Source organism: Biomphalaria glabrata, chromosome 18 (genome assembly GCF_947242115.1).
Source record: "Biomphalaria glabrata chromosome 18, xgBioGlab47.1, whole genome shotgun sequence".
Lineage (NCBI taxonomy): Eukaryota > Metazoa > Mollusca > Gastropoda > Planorbidae > Biomphalaria > Biomphalaria glabrata.
Genome location: NC_074728.1, coordinates 23,664,779 through 23,685,744, shown reverse-complemented (window position 1 = coordinate 23,685,744; position 20,966 = coordinate 23,664,779). Strand labels below are relative to the sequence as shown.

General features: G+C 38.0%; 1 protein-coding gene across 1 annotated transcript; it reads left to right on the top strand.

Annotated features, from left to right (window-relative positions):
• Window positions 1-1,173: 1,173 nt before the first annotated feature.
• On the top strand, window positions 1,174-16,239 carry LOC106059398 (uncharacterized). The gene is made up of 6 exons (XM_056017066.1): window positions 1,174-1,226; window positions 3,980-4,097; window positions 5,860-6,065; window positions 9,521-9,710; window positions 12,306-12,400; window positions 15,772-16,239. Exons 2-6 carry the CDS (start codon window positions 4,049-4,051, stop codon window positions 16,036-16,038), a joined length of 807 nt encoding a protein of 268 aa, XP_055873041.1. The 5' UTR covers window positions 1,174-1,226; window positions 3,980-4,048; the 3' UTR covers window positions 16,039-16,239.
• The last annotated feature ends 4,727 nt before the right edge of the window (window positions 16,240-20,966 follow it).

Genomic DNA, 20,966 nt, shown 5'->3' with positions numbered 1-20,966 from the left:
TATGATTGCGAATCTTGGACGCTGAGTGCAGGGGAAAATCATAGAATTGGAATTGAGATTCTACAGAAAGATTCTAGGTATAACTTACAAAGACCGCATCACAAATTAAGAGAATAGAGACAGGATTAATTAACTAACTGGAACCCACAAAGACCTGTCAAGAAAACGCAATATTTAACTCTCAAGGCTCGCAAAGACCTTCCTTCATGGAACAGTACCAGGAAAAAGAAGAAGAAGCAAACAGAGAAAGCGATGGGAGGACAACATAAAAGAATGGACAAGCCTGCCATTGAAAAAGGTTCTAACTAAGGCAAAAGACAGTAATGGAGAAAGACGGTCGACAAATCTTGCATGTTGCCCCAACAGTCTGTCAAACTAAAGCAGCGGCTCTCAAACTTTTAAGCTCGGCGACCCCTTTTTACAACCCCCCCACTCTGCTAGAACCCCCTCCCCCACTCACCCACACAGCAATAGAAGAATAGACAAACACAATCCAATTTTTCGATGGTCTTTGGTGACCCCTGGCCAATCATCAATCGACCCCCAAGTGGGTCGCGACCCACAGGTTGAGAACCCCTGGACTAAAGGAAGGGTAAAAGGTAAAAAAAAAATGTTCACACTGTGCTAGTTCTCCCCCTTGTCGTCCAACTGTTTCATTTGCATGACTACATCTCTCTTAGAACTGTACTATCCAGGAAGCTGTTGTTTTTCTTTATGACACAAGGGAAATAATTCTCCTTATGCTACTAGAAATAAATACTATATCCAAGGCAAGAGAAAGGAATGTAGAATGACAGTTTACACACAACTTGTGCTTTGTCCCAACTGCATAATAGATAGTCGAAGGTGAAGGTGAATTAATTTTTTTTTAATTGATTAATGTTTTGTCATCGTTAATGAATACCTGCAAAAATTTCAACTTAAACCGAGACAGACAGACAGACAGAACAAGAGGGTTGAAATAAATTTTGTAATAAAGCGAATCTAACTTAACTCTTTCTCTCCTAACTGACGATACCAGCGTTGATTCCACTAGAATGTGGTAAATAATTACGGAGAGAAAGAGTTAAACAACAAATGATTTAGAAAAAAAGAAAGAAGGTGGAATGCACATGCGCAAAAAAAACCAAATCGAAACCCTTCTGTAAAACACTGATAAGCAAGCTTAATGAACGGAAATATATGGGACACAGCTCTGTAAACACGAGTCTTTTCTTACAGAAATGGTAGGTCTTTATACATATCTCTAGAGCTTAATTATTTTATTAAGGCTGATGCTATAAATTAGGATCGGCCTGAAGTAATTGGAGGCCCTATGCAAAGTGGCCCCCCAAATGAAATAGAAAAAAAGCAAAAAAATTAAGAGGAAAAAATACTCGATGAATTCAAAACATTCCTATATTTATATCATAGACATCAATAAATACAGACTGGCCGATTAAAGAGTTTTATGAAACGAAAATGTGTGACTTGCAATTTTGTGTACTTTATTATACAGCATTTATGAGCAGTATAGTTTTGTTTAATCTCTAAGACTGAAGATCATGCAACTTTTCAGAATTCGGAAATCCGACAACAATAGATATACATGTTTTCAAGTTACATGAAGTTATTTCCTTTTTCCAGTCTATATATATATTTCTACGTCTATGATTTATATCTAAATCAACAAATAAGTTAAATTCATACAGGATTATTATACGCCGATAACAAGATCACGAATGATTTGTTCACTAGAAATAATGTTTCCACATTTCACCAAAACAAAGAAATAATGATCTTCTAACAAGTGGATCTAAACATTCGCTAATAAGCCTTGAATCAAAGTACAGACTTAGAACTATGCTAGTAGACATAGAGTCATAGAGTTCTCCTATGTTTAATATTTAATCCATGTTTAGCCATTTTTTTCTAAACAAAGAATTGTCCAAGAGTCTTGTGTCAGGCCCCCTATAGTCAGAGGTCAAAGGCGGCTGCCTAGTTTGCCTTTCCCTAAGGCCGGCCCTGTATGAATTATCTATGAATTAATTGTTTATGGACGGTGTTGTAACCATAAGCAATTAGTACACATAGACCGGAGTAAGTGAATACTATTCTTTATGTAGAACTTTGAAATGAACTTATAAAAACATCTTTTTTAAAAAGTTACAATTCGATTATAAATATACAAAGCATTTAACTTCTTTGTAGATGTATATAAAAGTATGAAGCTAGAACAAATACAAATAGAGCAATGAGATTTATGAGGGACTCGGTGGCTGAGGGCTTAAGCGCTTCGCTTCCAAACCTGGAGTCTTGGGTTCGAATTTCGATGAAGACTGTTTTTTTTTTTTTAATTTCGGCATTTTTATGGCGCCCAAACTCTCATGGGTACCTGAATTGAGTTGGTTAGTCCTTGTAAGGCCTACTGGCCAATTGACACCCTGCTCGTAAACTGTTGATGATCCTCATATCATCAGCCCTATATACCGTATGGTCTGAGAGGGGAACTTTACTCTAACTAGTGAGATTTATAACAAACGAATATTCCAGTTTGATTAGAGTAACACCATTAGTAAAATCACTAAACCTAGAGACACTTCAGGGCCGAAGAATCGGACGAATGGTGGCAGCTAAATAGGGAAGAACAGGTGACAATCGCTAGGTACAGAAGGGGACACTGTCCAATTGGTGCCTATTTTGCTGAATTTAAACCAAACTTCGACTCTCGCTGCAGGCATTGTCCGGACGACGTCGAAACAGTTAACCACATCCTTTACGAGTGCGCAACACTACACCCTAAACATGGCCATTTGAGTGAAACAAAAGCTGGTTTGCATGAGGAGCTGGCTCTGTACTGGAGACAGAGAAGCTTTGAGAAGAACTGTCGCTTTCCTTGTCCGTGTTATCAGGAATAGAGTTCTCAACACGGTGCCCTAGTGCGATGAGACTTACACGGACCGAAGAATAAAAACCAAAGTGGCTATAATACATAAAACACTAAACCTTAATTACAAAGAGATAAACGAACCTAATGTAATAGGCCTACTCAGAAAGACACTAAGGGTAGAGGCACATTTCGTGCAAATGTTCCTTCTTCCCTAGTGCCATTAGAGAATGGAATAGGTTGCCTGAATCAGCCAGGAAAACCAACGACTTAGCAGAGTTTAAGTTATTGATTCACATGCATGACTAGATTGACACATGAGATGCGTAGGACGTAATTAAATTCTTGTTTGAAGTAACGTCTGTGATATATAACTATATAACATAAGATGGGAATAAAAGATCCCTTAGATATGATCTAGATCTAACTCAGTAACAATTTAAAAAAAAAATTAAATAAAATAATTACGGAGATAAAGAGTTAAACTTTCCTGACATTGTTATAATCGGAAATATTAAGCGAAAAATCCTATCATCTAAAGTCACATTCATATAGGGTGTTGAGTCAATGCTAAAGAGAGAGAAGCCTCCTCTTTGTGAGTACTGTGACTCTTGGCTCAATGTGAACATAACCTCATTGACTGCCCCAGATACCAGGATATTAGGAGAAATATTTTAAAGCACACAACTTAAAAACACAATTTGATAATGTCGACCCTGGGAAGGTACTGGGCTTTGTCCGGGAGGTGGGGTTGTCTGCGGGGGTATGACTTGTGATGGGGCAGAGAAATTGTGAATATATAATATTTACAACAGATTTTTATTGAATTAACAAATTTGTACTATTTCTGCAATTTTTACCATCTTAACTGTAAATGGACCATGTTTTCAGTGACTTGGCTGTGTGAGATTGATCTCTTGAGATATGAAGGGAGAATGACCTTTGAGGGATTATGGGCGCGACATGGCCTCAATTGTGCCGATGTGCCGAAACCCCAAAATATCACATATATCTATTTCTCGATGACTTGAGACTTAAGAGTTTTGAAAATAGCAAAGTTAATCCAACAACTTTATTTTATTTTGACATAATATTGTTACCTTTCAATCATAGATGCGCAAATAGCACTATGCAAGAAACATAATTGAGTAGCTTCGAGACTGTACAAACTTTCAAACAGGGATGCTGATAATCTTATTACTTGATTGTGTGGTCCTATCATATACGAGTGGTAAGTATAGTTTTTATGTCTTTTAGTCCTACTAGAAACTAAATGTTCAAGATAAAGTGGGCGTGTAAAATTGTGTTGCCTTCATAGCAGGGGTGGACTGGGTGTCGAAATAGGCCCGGGCATTTCTATAGGCTACAATCCGGCCCACAAATTTCTATAGTATATGATGGGCATCCATTTCTAGGTCTACCTGTCCTCAAAATCATTATGTTTGATAATGTATCGATATGCATGCATACAGTGAACTCTATATACAAAAACAAAATTTAATAAAATACTCTGAAAGACACAAAAATAAAGGCACATTCCTCGTCCCATATGCTAGGACAAATTTGTACAAATACTCCTTCTTCCCTAGTGCTATTAGAGCATGGAATAGGTTGCCTGAGCTAGCCAGGAAAACCAGTGACTTGGCAGAATTTAAGTCATTGGTTAATATGCATGACTAAATGCATGACGCGTAGGACGTAATTATCTTCTTTTTTTGAAGTAACGTCTGTATTATATAAGATAAGATATCTTTATAAGAAATTTAGACCGTTTGTTGCTTTTTAATCGCTAAGTATGTAAGCCCTAAAAGAATGAAGCATAATAGTAACACTGTCTTCGAATGAAGGCTATTTTAAATTATTTCGGAAAATGTCTTAAATTTAAATAGTATTACACTGTAGAGTCTTTGGAATATTTGTTTTTAAACACGACGCACAGAGGTCTTCTTATAAAAGACTATTTCAAAACATTTAACAATTTGATACGTGCCATAGTGGCATCGATTCGGCCATTTCGGTGGCCTTACCGGCCAATTGGTGTACCCATCCACCGGGCATTTTCCCAAATGCCCAAATAGCCAGTCCGACCCTGCTTCAAAGATTTTAATAAATCCAGTAAATTTAATTCAATATGCATTAATATATTTAATCTAAACAAGACTGTAAGAGTTAACATTTCAAATACAGTACTTTGAGTTTGTTCAATTATGTAAAATGTGTTGAATTGGAAAGATCAGGGGAAGAGGAACTTTATACATACTAAAGGAAAGTTTGATGCCACCCCCCTCACTACTTGATACCCCATGCGGCTCGCACAAATCGCACATTGCTAGCTACGCCCCTGCTGACTATCATAGTCCAACCTAAACAAACCTAATTTACTCCTGTTTCTGTATACCCGAGGTTTGCGTAAAGAAACGACGATATGCGTTGAAAGTCGTTACCTAAGTTAGGGTCGTAGCCCACACCAACCTTGAGTTTTAACTCTTAGACATCTTAGTGTCAGTTTGCCGTGCTATCAATTTGACTTCGCCCATGGCTTAGTGCGAAAATGGGGGGGGGGGTCAATACAAGCGTTATAACGACGCCCCTTAAGAGCTCCTTCAAGGAGTGTGATATTGACATCATCTTATTACGTGAAGGAGTGTCGGAGTCATGAGATACGAAGCAAGGAGAGTGGTCAGTGTGAAAGAGCGCCGAAATAACAAAAAGCTGAGAGAAGAAGCAGGCCTGGCTGCAACTGACCCTAACCCTAACCTAACCAGGCCACGTAAGCGGATGGCCTATCAGAGCGTTCATCGGAAATAAGAAATGTGTTCATCTTTGAATGAAGAGCTATATAGCTGATAGTTGAACACACACAAAAGGACAAGACCTCGACAAGAGTCTCTATTTTTAAACAAATTGTAATGACTCGTAGATAATACAATATACATTTAATACTTTTTTTTTTTAAAATAATTATTGATATCATGATATGTTTAATGTACCAGATGATATTATCAACAAACAATTCATCGAACACAAGGATACCTTTGAAATAACATGTGACATAAGTAAATACAAAGCTTCAGGAAACTCTCGTCCGGGAGCGTTCGTCAGTGAGCTGAAGGTGTCCAGAATGGTTGGCAACGACTATGACTACAAAGATATAGCGACTCTAATACCAAACATTATAATTAGCCCTGTGAAAATAAGTGTAAGAATATCTATCTATCTATCTATCTATCCTATCTATCTATCTATGTTTCTATCTATCAATCTTTCCAAAAATAGAAAGCCATCTAAGCCATCTGACTGGGGGATATACTCATTTAAGTTTATTTTTACTACTAGCTAAATTTTTCTTGAATTTACTCTTGTTTTTTCTTTCTGTTTTTGTTTTGTTATATTATAAAGAACCTTATTGTTGTTTAAAAAGTTTCATTCTAATTTCAAGACGCCTCAACGATCTTAATCTATGAAATGTTGTTATTGTTGACTACTTAACATATGATAAAATCACCGCTATTATTTAAAGAGCGTTTATGTCCTGATTCATTAAGATTGTTCAAACGGGTTTGATTTCTAAAAAGGGTATACATACATACATATGTACATACAAACGCAAACAAACATACATACATACGCACATACATACATACATTAAATACATAATGATACATACATACATTATGATATATACGTACATGCATACATGCATACATGCATACATACATACATACACACATACATACATACATACATACATACATACATACATACATACATACATACATACATACATACTATTGGACTCAAGATGAATTTTGCTTGCTGATCGCCCTAAGGCGCCCCATAAGTTTAAAATAAACAAGGTTACAAAAGACAGTTTGTGTGGAAACACAAACTCAAAATCGGCCCCCGAAGTGGTCCACCCAGGCAGGCATCAATATTTTCAGAAAGAGCATCCGAATGAAATTATATCAAAGACAAATGAGAGATAAGAATGGAGAAAGAAGGTTAACAGATCTTGTGTAGTGCCCCAACGGTCCAGCAGATCAAAGGATAGGTGAAAGTGAATGTAAAGTTAGATGTGAACCTGGCCTAACTAGTTCCCCTTATAGACCATGTAGCCAGCACAACGACCAACTGCCTTTACTTTTCCCCAACTAATGTCAGGTACCCATTAGAGCTGAGTGGACTCAGAGTCACCCAAAGATTCTAAAGTTGAAAATCCAAGTCTTCACCAGGATTCGAACCCGGGACCCCGGGTTCGGAAGCCAAGCGCTTTACCGCTCAGCCACCGCGCCTCCCCTGGCCTAACCGATCTCTTTCAGAAAAAAAAAAGTAGCCGTTGCATCAGAACTTTGAATGGTCTAAAACATTGTGATGTCGGATTTTCAATATCTTTTCTAGTTTACGAGATCTAAACAGGACGGACGGACGGACAGACGTTTCACACAAAACTAATAGCGTCTTTTCCCCTTTCTGGGGCCGCTAAAAAACAGATTGGATAAGAACGTGGACAAGGGTTCGAATCTCGGATTTTGAATTTCTGGATTTTCAGGGCGCCCCTGAGTCCACCCAACTCTAACGGGTGCCTGACTTAAGTTGGGGCGGTTGGGCTGGCCACATGGCACCCTGTTCATTCAACCGTTTTGGCCAAAGAAACCGATGCCCTGTTGGTGCTTATTTTGCCCGGTTCCGGCCAAATTTTTGATGCCCGTTGCCGACACTGTGGAGAGTCGGTGGAAACAGTGACGCATCTCTTGCAAGAGTGTCCGCAGCTCCGAGAGTTTGTCTGCAGAGTCACTTGACCTGAATGGGAGCTTAAAGGCACTACGCCTAACAGCAGAGTTTCTCGCCAAGGCTCTACGGGAGGACTGATCCTTCCAGTCTTGCCATCAATTGGAGTTCATCTCAGATGACCTTAACATCATCTGTCCTATAGACTATAGAACCAGGGGTTCTCAACCTGGGGGTCGATTGACGATTTGCCAGGGGTCGCCTAAGACCATTGAAAATATGGATTTTTTTTTGTCTATTCTTCTATTGCTGTATGGGTGTGTGCGGGGGGGGGGGGGTTGTAAAAAAGGGTCGCTGAGCTTCAAAGGTTGAGAATCGCTGCTATAGACCGTATGGTCTGAAAGGGATGTTTTTAGAGTAAGAAAGATAATGATAGTGACTGTCAAGTAAACGTCGGAAGACAATAAATACAGGTTTAACTATTCATCATTCTTGATTAAGTTTATCATTGTTAATTGTAAAGTCGCTTAGCTAGTTTAGACTATCATTGTGACAAGAGGGACAATAAGGGTGGCTACCTTTATTTTTTTATTAGAGTTAGTCCCCTTTATTACTTGATTTAAGTCCCTTGAGTCTTTCAACTGACTAGTGTAGTTTGAACTAAATCTCTATAATGTTTAACTAATACTTGTGTTGTACTATTGCTGTGTTACTATAGAGGAGTGTGCCACTGTTATGGGAAGAGTATTTCGATAATGAGCTAAGTAGACTTTATTTATTTGTTAGTACTAAGTTGGTTTATGTAAATGGTATAGGTCTACTTAGTCTCTTATCCTCTCCTGTATGTTTTTTTTAAACATCTTTTGTTTAGATACGAGACAGTAGTGTGTCTCATGAATGACATTATTTCATTGTTAATTGTTCATTGTTTTTCGGCATAAGACATTGTTATTGTGCCTCTATGATGGTGGTTCTTTAATTATATTGACCGGAAACTGTCTTGCTACTTTGCTTTGTTTCATTATGTCATTTTCTTTTGTGAGCCTTTATTGCCATTTATATTTTCCATGATCTTTTTCTTTTGTTTGTAAATAAACTCCTTTTTTTTTGTTGCAACTGAAATCTCAGAATTATTACTTGTCTGTCTCAGTAGTTTTGTACATCTAGAGGCTATAGTTATAAGCCTATATAATAATTGGGACCACAAAGTACCACTGGACTAACTTGCCAGTACAGAACAGGTCACTGGTCTTATGACCTATCCTAATACTAGGTCACAATCATCATCATCATCATCCCAGTGGTGCTACAGCCCTTGGTGGGCTCTGTCATGCCCGTCAGCTCATCCCTACATTCAGATCTCTCTGGATGGATGGCTGCCTGGTCGTGCGGTTTGCGCGCTGGACGATCGTTCGGATTTATGGACGGTCGAGGGTTCAAACCCTGCCCGCTCCCATCCCCCGTCGTCCTGAGGGAGGTTTGGACTAGGAAGTAAACTCTTCAACTCTGAAGGAACATCCGAAACATGTCAAACATTTTACTCTCCTGGACCTTTCGTCTCTAACCCCGAACCCAAAACTGTTGCAGATCTGCCTCCACATCATCAATCCATCGCATTCGGGATCTGCCTTTGGGTCGCCTGCCTTTTGTTTTATGTCTGTATAGACTAATTAAGTGAAATATTGTTACATGTACACAACAAACAAGATCCAATCCTGGGAACTTGTACAAATTGTGTACACATTGTTTCTCCCTCTTTCGATGAATCAATAAAAAAACACACACTTATTAATATAGGGAAAGGGGGAAAAACCTTACAGAATCGACATATATATGGCTGTAAATGTGCAGTTCTTTCTCTTACACAAGCTATGCTATTTTTAAAAGCATTTTCCTTTTTTTTTTTCCTTTTATTTTCAATTAAAGAATATACCAGAAGGTCGACAGTGGAAAATTGAGTACTCTGGAGGTTACGGTTCAACGAATGCTAATACCGTAAAGATTACTATCCAAGTTAATGACGCCACGTGTTTCGATGCAGGCTGGTATCGGTGCTATTTCCGTTTCAGTACGTCTCAAGAAGGGTCGTCAACCCTATACGAACTGAAGTGGAATGGTAAGAATTTAAGCAGTTTATTAATATTAAATTTAATACAATGAGTGTGTCAGTAGCAGGGCCGGTCCTACGGATTGCGTGGCCCTATGCGAAACGGATTGCGCGATGGGCCTAGTTTATGTATGGATAAGGATAATAAGTGAAAATTAAGATTTTGTAGTACAAAATAAATGTGTCTTTGCATTTTATTCACACGTTACTAAGTATAAAATCATTGTCAAATCAACTTTACGAGCCATCTACAGTACACCCCGAACTGCCAATTTGTCTGTTTTTATTGAGATTCGCATGAGTTTTCAAAAGATATTAATAATTTCAGGACAATTCTAGGAACTCTTTAATAATAAGTTACAATTGTTTAATGTAATAATTCACACCTAGATTTCGCGCGGGGCCTATGAAAGTGCGGGGCCCACTGCGGTCGCATAGGTTGCAGTGGCCTAAGACCGGCCCTGGTCAGTAGCAGACTGAGACTTGAGTGTATTTTGTTTTTGTTTACAAAGCTTATATCAAGTCACTCTGTCCAGTTCAAATCATGTACACGCTATTTCTCCCACTTCCCATTCGCGGATCAAGTTGAAACTTTGCCATACTTATCCATTGTTCCTACCAAAATATGAGTCAATCAAAACTTTAACTTTAATAAATTTGTGATAATTAATTAATTTCGTGTAATGTTGACTAAGGGCAATAAATCTTACAGTTTTGATAAATAACGCTATAAATATACAGTTCTGCCCCTTAGATAGGCTCATTTAGTTTGTATGTTTGTTCTTGTATTTCGAAAACAGATCTAACGATTTCCTTAGAAATTAGACAGTCTATGTATATCTTTGGGAAAACACACTGAAAACTATAATTTTTCAGAATTATGTAATTATTACACAAGCTTATATCAACTCACCACGACTGTCTGTCTGTCTGTCTGGTAAAAAGTGTGTACATGTTATTTCTCCCACTTCCCTTCTTGAATCAAGTTGAAACTTCGGAAAATTATTAATCGACATAGACAAGACATAAAATAATTTTTTACAAGACTACAAAGAGAGTTTGTGTTATCACACAAACTCAGAGGTGGCCCCAGTCGGATCCGTGTCGTATCAGCCTATTCGCAAGGAAAATTCAAGACGTGATTGTATTTTGATTGCCAAAAGTAATAATGTTTCAAAGATTTATTTGGCGTTGTAAAAAAAAATTTCGGATGTTCTTTTAAAATTAAGCATAATTAACTTCCTTGGCAGTGAGCTGGGTATGAACCCGGGACCGTCGAGATTTATCAGTCCAGCACGCTAACCTCAAGCTAACTTAATAACAAACTGGTTAGAAACTAATTGCCTATTATTGATAAAGAGATATATTACACATTACGGCATGTCATCTCTGCCGGATATGTACAAAATGTCAGACGAGCGATTTTAAATAATCTTTCAGCATTGAGTTGTAATTGAAAAAAAGAAGAAGAAAATAATAGATATCTGCAGACGGACGTTTTGCATAAACCTAATAGCGGCTTTTCCCCTTACGGGGGCCGCTAAAAAAAAGTTACCAATTAGATAATTAATTACTTGTAATTCATTATTTTGTTTAATAGTAACAATAGAAACTCTTACTTCAGTATTTACTGTATAGCTAAATTTGTTTGGTTTAGTGACAGTGTAGTCCCCTTAAATAATTGTTACCACTACTTTTCCCTCACGAAATCTCCAGTCAAGTTGATACTTTAAACAATTATTTAATGTACCTAACCAAACATGAATCAATAATAATTAATTAAAGGTAATTATTTTTTTTATAATAATAATAATAAAAATAGTCATAATAATAATAGTCATTATAATAATAATAAATCTTCAAGGCCCTTAACATTCCTAAGAAAGATTCTCGTTGCCTGTTAGAGGGTGGTACTGCTGCAGACCTGCCACATCACCAGAAAATTCCTCAGTGGAAACTGATAAATGGACTACAGTGAATTTTGTTTCTCTTTAGCTAAACTCGACCCTGGCAGAACCAGATAATGAATACTCGTTCGTTTCTAACATAATAATAATAATAATGATGATAACAAAACATGCATCTATTTAAACAAAATAACTAAATTTGTGAATTAATTATTGATAATTAATTATTTTGTTTCATATCAAATAAGTGAAATAACTTATCCATTATTGAGAGATTGCTGTAAGTGTTGAGCACTATTAATCTGATAATCTTATTTCAAAGGATTTATTTTACATTTGGCTTGTTTCATAATTATTATTGTGATTATCATAACATAACTATCATATTTCCCCCCCCCCCCAAAAAAAAAAAAAAAAGTTCCCTCACTCAAACCGAGAATATCGTAGTTTAAACTAATTTGTTATGTGACGAATATGAGTCTACCCTGCTCTAATTGCTACTGAACATTAGTGGGAGTACAGTAAAGGCGGTTGGTCGTTGTGCTGGCCACATGACACCCTCGCTAACCTTTGGCCCTTAGAAACAGATACCCTTTACATCATCTGCCCCGGTCTGAAAGGGGAACCTAGTGAAAAAAGGGAGGGGGGGGTGTGACAACACATCAGTAACTCTTCTGTCTTATTTTTCTATTTGCAGAAACTATTGATCAAGGTGCTATCGATATGGACTCTAAAAGTGGACATGGTCAAATCTCGGTCGGAGAGTTGATCACATTGACATGCACTGCTAATGTAAAAACACTTAACTTTTAGGACTTATTATATGATAGATAAACTATTTTTTTTTTTTAAATTGATTCATATCTTGTCTATGCCAAATGAATAATTGTGCAAAGTTTTTAACTGATCAGGGGAAAAAGTGTGGGAGAAATAACGTATTCAAATTTTTTACCGGACAGACATACAGACAGACAGAGTTGATATAAGCTTGAGCATCTTGAACAGGTTGCTTTGATATCAAATTGTTTTTAGCAAAGCACAATTTCGCATTTTGTGACATGATGACGTTCGCTGACGTGTAGCACTAGATTGCTAGTAAACAGCCGAACCGAACCGAACCGACTGAGGCATTTAATAGTTTAAGTTTTAGAACTTGAAACAACTTGATAAAACTTCTTTTGTAAACCCTTTTATATGGATCTGAGACATGGACACTATACAGAAAACAACCAAGACTACTTGAGCACTTTCACCAAAGATGCTCGCGCTCCATCATGGACATGCGGTGGCAGGACCGCACTACAAACAGCGATGTCCTTGCGAACGCTGGTATGGACAGTATAGAGGGACTTCTTATGGTCCGGCAGTTGCACTGGGTAGGGTACGTATCCCGTATGGGAGACGAACGAATGCAAAAGGCAGTCTTTTTTGGTGAGCTAAAATGTGGTCGACGTAACAGAGGTACTCCACGGAAACGCTTCAAAGACCAGCTTAGGCGCCAACTTGCCTTGGCTGACCTAGAAGAGAGCACCTGGTTGCATGCGGCCTCAGAACGAGATAGCTGGAGGTCACTCACAAAAGGCCGCGGGATACACATTTGAGACCAAAGGAAACTCCGCTGCCGAGGACAGACGCAGACGGCGAAAAGAAAATCTAAATCGACCACCTGCGGACAATGACTATGATTGTACTGGATGTGGCAAAATATGTGGGTCATAGTTGGGGCTGCGCAGCCACTGGAAATACTGCACTCCTCGCTGATCTTGGAACTCGAAGACAAGCCTATATATATATATTATATTTAAGAACGTTTTATTAGTTCTTTTACGCTTCAAATTTATAAAAGCTTCAAGTTTATAATCATTTTTTTTGCACCTTATAATGTATTTTACGAAAGTTTAAAATTTTATCCGTCGTAACAAACGTGTCAGACCTTTGACCTATACGGCCGATCATGTTAAGGTCATCACTTCCTTTGGGCGACGGTTAACTATGGTGCCATGTTGCCAGCATAACGACCAACCGATTTTACTTTTCCCCAACCAATGTTAGGTGCCCATTAGATCTGTGTAGACTAAGCGGCGCGTAAAGATACCAGAATTTTAAAATACCATCAGGATTCGAGCCCGCGACATCTCGGTTCGAAAGCCACTCAGCTACCTCGTTCCCAATACTTACCGATGACATTGATAAATTGCCCTAAACAACGAACATTTGAAGCTAAATGGTAATTACTATATAGTCGTCTAACCACTATTTAATGGAGAGAATTAGCTCCACGTGGGCTATTATAGTAAAAAGTAAAGTTCCCTTTCAGACCTTGTGGTCTATAGGGTAGATGATGTAAAGGTCCAAGAAAGGTTACAAATTTCTACCAGTGGCTTGGGCTCCATTAATAAAGTGTGAATAGTCTTCTGCCGAAATTGAAAATCGTTAAATGTATCTCAACAAAGATGGCTAAGACAGATTTTAGGAGTCAGTCATAGAGATCGGGTCTAAATCAAAGAAATCATATGCCGAACTGGGAGTCGAATCCTTAGTAAGGTTGTGACAGAGCGTCGCATGAGGTTTTGCTGGACATGTTCTCACACAAAATGAATTACGCAAAATAAGAGTTGCGGAAACAGCTTGCCGGAAAATGCGCCGAACGGCGCGAGAGGGTCTAAGTCAGTAAGAATAGCATATTAGGTTTTTGAAATAAAACTTTTTAATAGCAAGATAATGCACTGTAGATACCTCAGAATATGCATTTTGTTGGCTTTCAATACCAGAAATAGTGCCCGGCGGCGGGGCTTCGCCCCGCGCTGGGGGAGCGCTACGAACTCCCCCAGACCCCCTTGCTAGCAAGTGCGGGGAGTCTACAGTAAACAATAAACGTCTTCCGAAAGGGTCAGAATGTAATAAAGATTAATTATGTACACACACACACATATATATATATATATATATATAATTTTTTTCCGCGGGGGGGAGGGTCGGGGGGGAATCCCCCCCCCCCAAAACCCTCCCCGAAACAAAATCCTGGCTACGCCCATGGTAAAGGTCATCTATTTCCGAGGCCTACGGTTTACGAGGGTGTCATGTGGCCAGCACAACGACCAACCGCCTTTACTTTTCCCCAACTAATGTCAGGTACCCATTAAAGCTGGGTGGACTCAGAGGCGCCCAAAGATCCCGAAATTAAAAATCCCAGTCTTCACCAGGGCTATTGTGGTTCAACAAAAAACAATTAGGGGCAAAGGGGGGGGGGGGTAATACTACGAGCTGACCGCACCGTCTTGTCAATGTCTTTTCTTGTCTCACTAGGGGTTAGGCCCACTTACGAACGATTACTGCAGATCTATAGTAAACACTTATAGATAACAAATATATTTCTAAAATAATCCAGAAATATATTATCTCATAAAATCACAACTTTATTATTATTTATAGGCCAAAAGAAAACGCTCCGCAATAGCAAACAAAAATTCGTTCTTTCTTCTATAACAACTAACACAAACACCAGTCCAGGAAACAACTGACTACCAATTTCTCTCTATCAAACAATGAAAACTCACATTAACAAATATCACTTGTATCCTGATCACATTCATACCTGCGGAATATAAACAAAGGGATATAACTCTTTAATACCAAAGTATCATCTGTTAGACACCTTGTTTACAGTTTTAGTTATCTAGCGACGCATCATAGGCGACGTATATTGAACGGGACTAGTGACGTTTGGGATATGTTGGGTTAGGGACAGGAAAATCAGTTAGCGATAGGATTCTCTAGGGTAAAGACGTGTTTATTTTGACAGAGACTTTTACTGTGGCCTTTTCTTAGAATAAATATATGTTAAATTGTTCATCAGAGTTGACCACATCTCTTTACTCGTTAAATCGATCGTCTTGTTTATTCTGTATTGTTGATCAACTACATTGAATACACCCGAACAATAAAACCCAAACGCTTGCAGAGTAATTGGTTGAAATTCAACAGTCATCTATAGTTGACTTCAAGACAGTCTGAACAAGCACATCACAGAACAAATAAATAACGAATTCATTCTCGCCATACTCGCCCCTGACAGGGCTGACACCCATCGTAGTGACGCCAATCAATATATTTTCTATTTCTAATAAAATGTTGCATTTTTTTTTTTGTATTATTATTTCCAGGGACCGAGTTATCTTCGGACAGTCTGGACATACACCAATAAGACTTCCTCCAAGGTACAAAGATATAATACTAAAAACAATATCATAGACTTCAACCCAACGAAAGCCTTCAATTGTAATGGGTGCAGGACTCATTTCCATATGACAAGACTGAAATTTAATTTGGGCACATCCGATGACGGCACGACCTTTTACTGTTACGTCTTTAAAAATGACACTCTGAAAAGCAAGGCTCACTTTAAATTAGAGTCTATAAAGTCTACATAATCAAATATTGGAATTCCAATACAAAATTAGATTTGTTTTGGCTTGTGTTGAAATGGTATATAAATGTACTTTTATGCCCTATTTTCCAGGAGTTGTTGTTCTTTATTTTCTTATTAGTCTTTTTTACGAGTTTTGTAAATCCTGTTCATTATGTAAATCCTGTAAAGTACGACCTACTATAAGATATATAAAAAAAATTAATGTTTGTTATATTTTAATCTAACATATAGCTAAAGTATGGCTATTAAAACTAATAACTTATAGTTTGTTTGTTTTTCTTTTTGATAATAGTTTTGTTTTTCTTTGTTTTTCTTTTTGATAATAGTTTTGTTTTTCTTTGTTTTTCTTTTTGATAATAGTTTTGTTTTTCTTTGTTTTTCTTTTTGATAATAATTTTGTTTTTCTTTTTGATAATAGATTTGTTTTTCTTTGTTTTTCTTTTTGATAATAGTTATAATTTTACGCGTACTTAGGCTACATTAAAATTAAATAAACTGTTATATACTAATATAACATTTTTCAAGTCACTCCAGCGAGCGCGGTGGCTGGGTGGATAAGCGTTTGGCTTCCAAACCTCAGGTCCTGGGTTCTAATCTTGGTGAAAACTGAGATTTTGAATTTCTAGTGGGTATCTGACTTTAGTTGGGGAAAGGCGGTTTGTCGTTGTGCTGGCCACATGACACCCTGGCCAAAGAAGCAAAGAACATTAACATCATCGGCCCTACAGATTGCAAAGTCTGAAAGTGAAACTTTTACCAGGTGGCCAATCTTCATTAACTCTATAGGGCAGTGATGGCTGGCTGGAACAAATGGTAACGGACATGTACAGGTGATGGTGTTTTCTTAAGCTGTATCGAACAGATGTAGATGTTAAAGATAGCCTATAGATCTAAATCTCTCATCTGTCCCTTGAATTTCGTCGTAGGGGTGCTGTGGCAGTTCGTCGTAGGGGTGCTGTGGCAGTTCGTCGTAGTGGTGCTGTGACAGTTCGTCGTAGGGGTGCTGTGACAGTTCGTCTTAGGGGTCCTGTGACAGTTCGTCGCAGGGTTGCTGTGACAGTTCGTCGTAGGGTTGCTGTGACAGTTCGTCGTAGGGGTGCTGTGACAGTTCGTCGTAGGGGTGCTGTGACAGTTCGTCTTAGGGGTCCTGTGACAGTTCGTCGCAGGGTTGCTGTGACAGTTCGTCGTAGGGTTGCTGTGACAGTTCGTCGTAGGGGTGCTGTGACAGTTCGTCGTAGGGTTGCTGTGACAGTTCGTCGTAAGGCTGCTGTGACAGTTCGTCGTAGGGCTGCTGTGACAGTTCATCGTAGGGGTGCTGTGGCAGTTCGTCGTAGGGGTGCTTTGACAGTTCGTCGTAGGGGTGCTGTGACAATTCGTCTTAGGGGTCCTGTGACAGTTATTCGTAGGGGTGCTGTGACAGTTCATCGTAGGGGTGCTGTGGCAGTTCGTCGTAGGGGTGCTGTGACAGTTCGTCTTAGGGGTCCTGTGACAGTTCGTCGTAGGGGTGCTTTGACAGTTCGTCGTAGGGGTGCTGTGACAATTCGTCTTAGGGGTCCTGTGACAGTTCGTCGTAGGGGTGCTGTGACAGTTCATCGTAGGGGTGCTGTGGCAGTTCGTCGTAGGGGTGCTGTGACAGTTCGTCTTAGGGGTCCTGTGACAGTTCGTCGTAGGGGTGCTGTGACAGTTCACTTAACAAAAAAAAAAACAACTAAATCCCTCCATTTTCCCCGGTCAGCAGTTGTAACGTTCTTGCTAGGATGTCAAGGTAAAGGCCGGTCTATTTTTTTATTCTTGTCCAGCCAGCTTATCTTCGGACGACCCTTTCTTCGTGATCTCACTTTACCTTGAATGATGACGATTGTATTGATAGTGAGTCGTGCCTATCTATAGATCTACATGCAGGCACCAATTTATTTCCGACATGTTGGCGACACGTTTGTACATGAACAGGTGATAGGTCTACTCACGATGTAGTTGGGCCTTTTTAGATCCCATGGTTTCAAATTGTACTGGGGAGAAGTCATTGATATAAATTACAGAGGTTCCTTCAAAAGAGAACATAATTACGTCCTGCTCGTATCCATGTGTTAATCAAGTCAGGAATTTAAATTATAATTAAACTCTGCATAAGTTAATTAGTTTTCCTGGTTGATTATTAATTCAACCCTTTTCATTCTCCAATGTCAGTACAGTTTTCACAATCTTATATGGAAGAAGTTAGAAAAAGAAAATAATCATGAACCAGAGAAGAAATCGAAATTGCCAACGAATGATCTCAATCCACTATAATTATATTACAAGTCAATGAAAAGTGGTAAACGTTACAGATCTAATGCAGTTAATGTGAGCTGCTATTTTACATTTACATTTTATACATTTGTGTAAATATTATAATAATAATTTATAGGTCTGTGACATCAAGATTTGATGAAGATCATTAGATGCTGTTGTTGAATTAACCTTTCACTTTTGTTGTCTCCGGAAGTTAGAAAACAAAAGTATTAAATTATTATGTAAAAATTCGGTTCAAGTAGAAAATAATAGAATTAGAAGATCTATTCTAGATCTAATCTACTGCTACTAGATCTACTAGATCGTAGATCTAGATTAGTAGATATCTCTGAATCTAGAAGAGAATCATCTTCTTTTTTGAAGTAACGTCTGTATTATATAACTTATAAGATAAGAGAATAGTGAATAGTGATTCGGCTATTGAGACTATTGTTAGCTCTTCAGGCTCTTGCCCTTGCTATCTTTTCGGTACCTGTAAATCTATAACTATAGTATAGTATAGTATATCTATATCTAGAATCTAGATGGCTGCCTGGTCGTGCGGTTTGCACGCTGGACTGTCGTTCAGATTTATTGATAGTCCCGGGTTCAAACCCTGCCCGCTCCCATCCCCCGTCGTCCTGCGGGAGGTTTGGACTAGGAAGTAATTATCTTCAACTCTGAAGGAACATCCGAAACATGTAAAACATTTTACAAACATTCTAGATCTCCAATCAACATTCTAGAATAGAGCTGATGCATCACTTGAAATAGAGCGATCCTTTGCGGTTTATAATTATTATACACTATCTAGTCTATGGTCAGACATTTTGTGGGTTGGATTGCACTCATCAGTGGCTCAGTATGGTCTAGGGCAGGGGCCCTATATTGCCATATTGGGCATCACTGAAAAAAATGATTGTTTATGATATATAAAGAAAAAGAATAATGAAATTCTTATATTATGTCATTATCTGTGTGTATAGGCTGACCTACCAACATGGACTGCTCTGTAATTGGGTTATGGCTGCTATCAATGCTGAACTTGCATTGCTCTGTAAGTGGTAAGTTCTAAATGATTAAAGTAAGAATATTTTAGTGAGTTAGTATGATGAAGGGGGATAAAAATGCAGTTTGCTTTTTTCCAGCACAATAATTATAAAAATAAAAAAAAAAAAAAAAAAAAAAAGCTCTTAAATACTTCTGTCAGACAAGAATAGTCCATGAATTAGATTAAACATATTATTTACTTCTCTTATCGATTAGAGACATTACTTCAAAAGAGAAGATAGTTACATTTACCCATGTGATAATCTAGTCATGCATGTTTATCAGTGATTTAAGCTTTGCTAAGTCGTTTTTTCTGGCTGATTCAAGCAATAAATTCCATGATCTTATGGCACTAGGGAAGAAGGAGCACTTGTACTAGTTTAGTCCAGCATTGGAAAATCGGGGAAAGTCTTCTTCTTCTTCTTCTTCTTCTAGCCAGCTTTATTGCTGCTGAGCTGTGAGCTCTTTTGCAGACTGTGCCAAGGAAAAAAAATGTGCTGTTTTCTTCAGTTGTTCAGCACTGCCGTACAGGGTGTTGGTTATGTTGGGCTATAGTGGAAGTAGGGTCTGCCCAAGGTCGTTTAGGAAGGGGCATTCAAAGAGAATATGGTTTACAATTTCAAAAGGGTGGGCACAGTGTCTGCAAAGGTGGAGTTGTGTGGACTTTATTTTGTTCAGATGGTAATTTAATAGAGGTGTGTGTCTTGTTCTTATCAGTGATTTAAACTTTGCTAAGTCGTTGGTTTTTCTGGCTGATTCAGGCAATAAATTCCATGCTCTCATGGCACTAGGGATGAAGGAGCACTTGTACTAGTTTGTTCCAGCATAGGGAATAGAAATGTGTCTTTTATCTTTGTGTCTTTCTAAGTGTTGAGTTTCAGTGGTTCAGTGTTGTATGTATTATTGCAACTTTACTTTTTATTCTTCTGTCCTGAAGTGTCTCTAAATTTAGGGATTTTACTAATGGTGTTACTCTAATCAAATGTGAATATTAGTTTGTGATAAATTTTTTATCTCTATTATGCCTCTATTTTAGTTTCCTAATGTTTTTCTGAGTTGAAGGGTCCGAAACCTAAGATACATATTCTTATGTTGGCCTAACAAGGGTTAAATAGCATGAAGATGAAACAAGACTTTATAAATGTTATATCTCTTTGTTCTTTGACACGGCTGAGCAGGGGACCCACCATGCATCTTAAAGTGATTAGCATTATGTTTCTGAGTTTAAACATAGCCCAGATTCAACCCTTGTGTCCTGCAGGACACAATAGAAATTATAATAAAAAAAGATTTTTAAAAAGGTAAGTTAAGGCAACATGTACAATTTTAACTTACAGTCCTTCAAAATAACATTTTTACTCTAGGTAGATCTGATGTATCAGGAAAGTCTTTCATTCTTGGATTACCGTCCTTTGGAAACACTTCAATCCTTATCAATGTATTTCTCTTCACTATTGATTCAAAAACAAAGTAAGTTATGTGCAAGTATTTAAAAAAAAAAAAAATTAAATATTCCTAAATATTATTTCAAGAAATGTTGGATCAATCAGCTTGTTATATGAACACTAATTATATGTCATTGTTATGCTTCCAGTAAGCTGATTTAAG

Coding starts and splice junctions, on each gene's coding strand:
- LOC106059398 (XM_056017066.1), top strand. CDS start 4,049: ATGCTGATAATCTTATTACTTGATTGTGTGGTCCTATCATATACGAGT. Junction 4,098..5,859: donor GGTCCTATCATATACGAGTG/GTAAGTATAGTT, acceptor TTAATGTACCAG/ATGATATTATCAACAAACAA. Junction 9,711..12,305: donor ATACGAACTGAAGTGGAATG/GTAAGAATTTAA, acceptor TTCTATTTGCAG/AAACTATTGATCAAGGTGCT.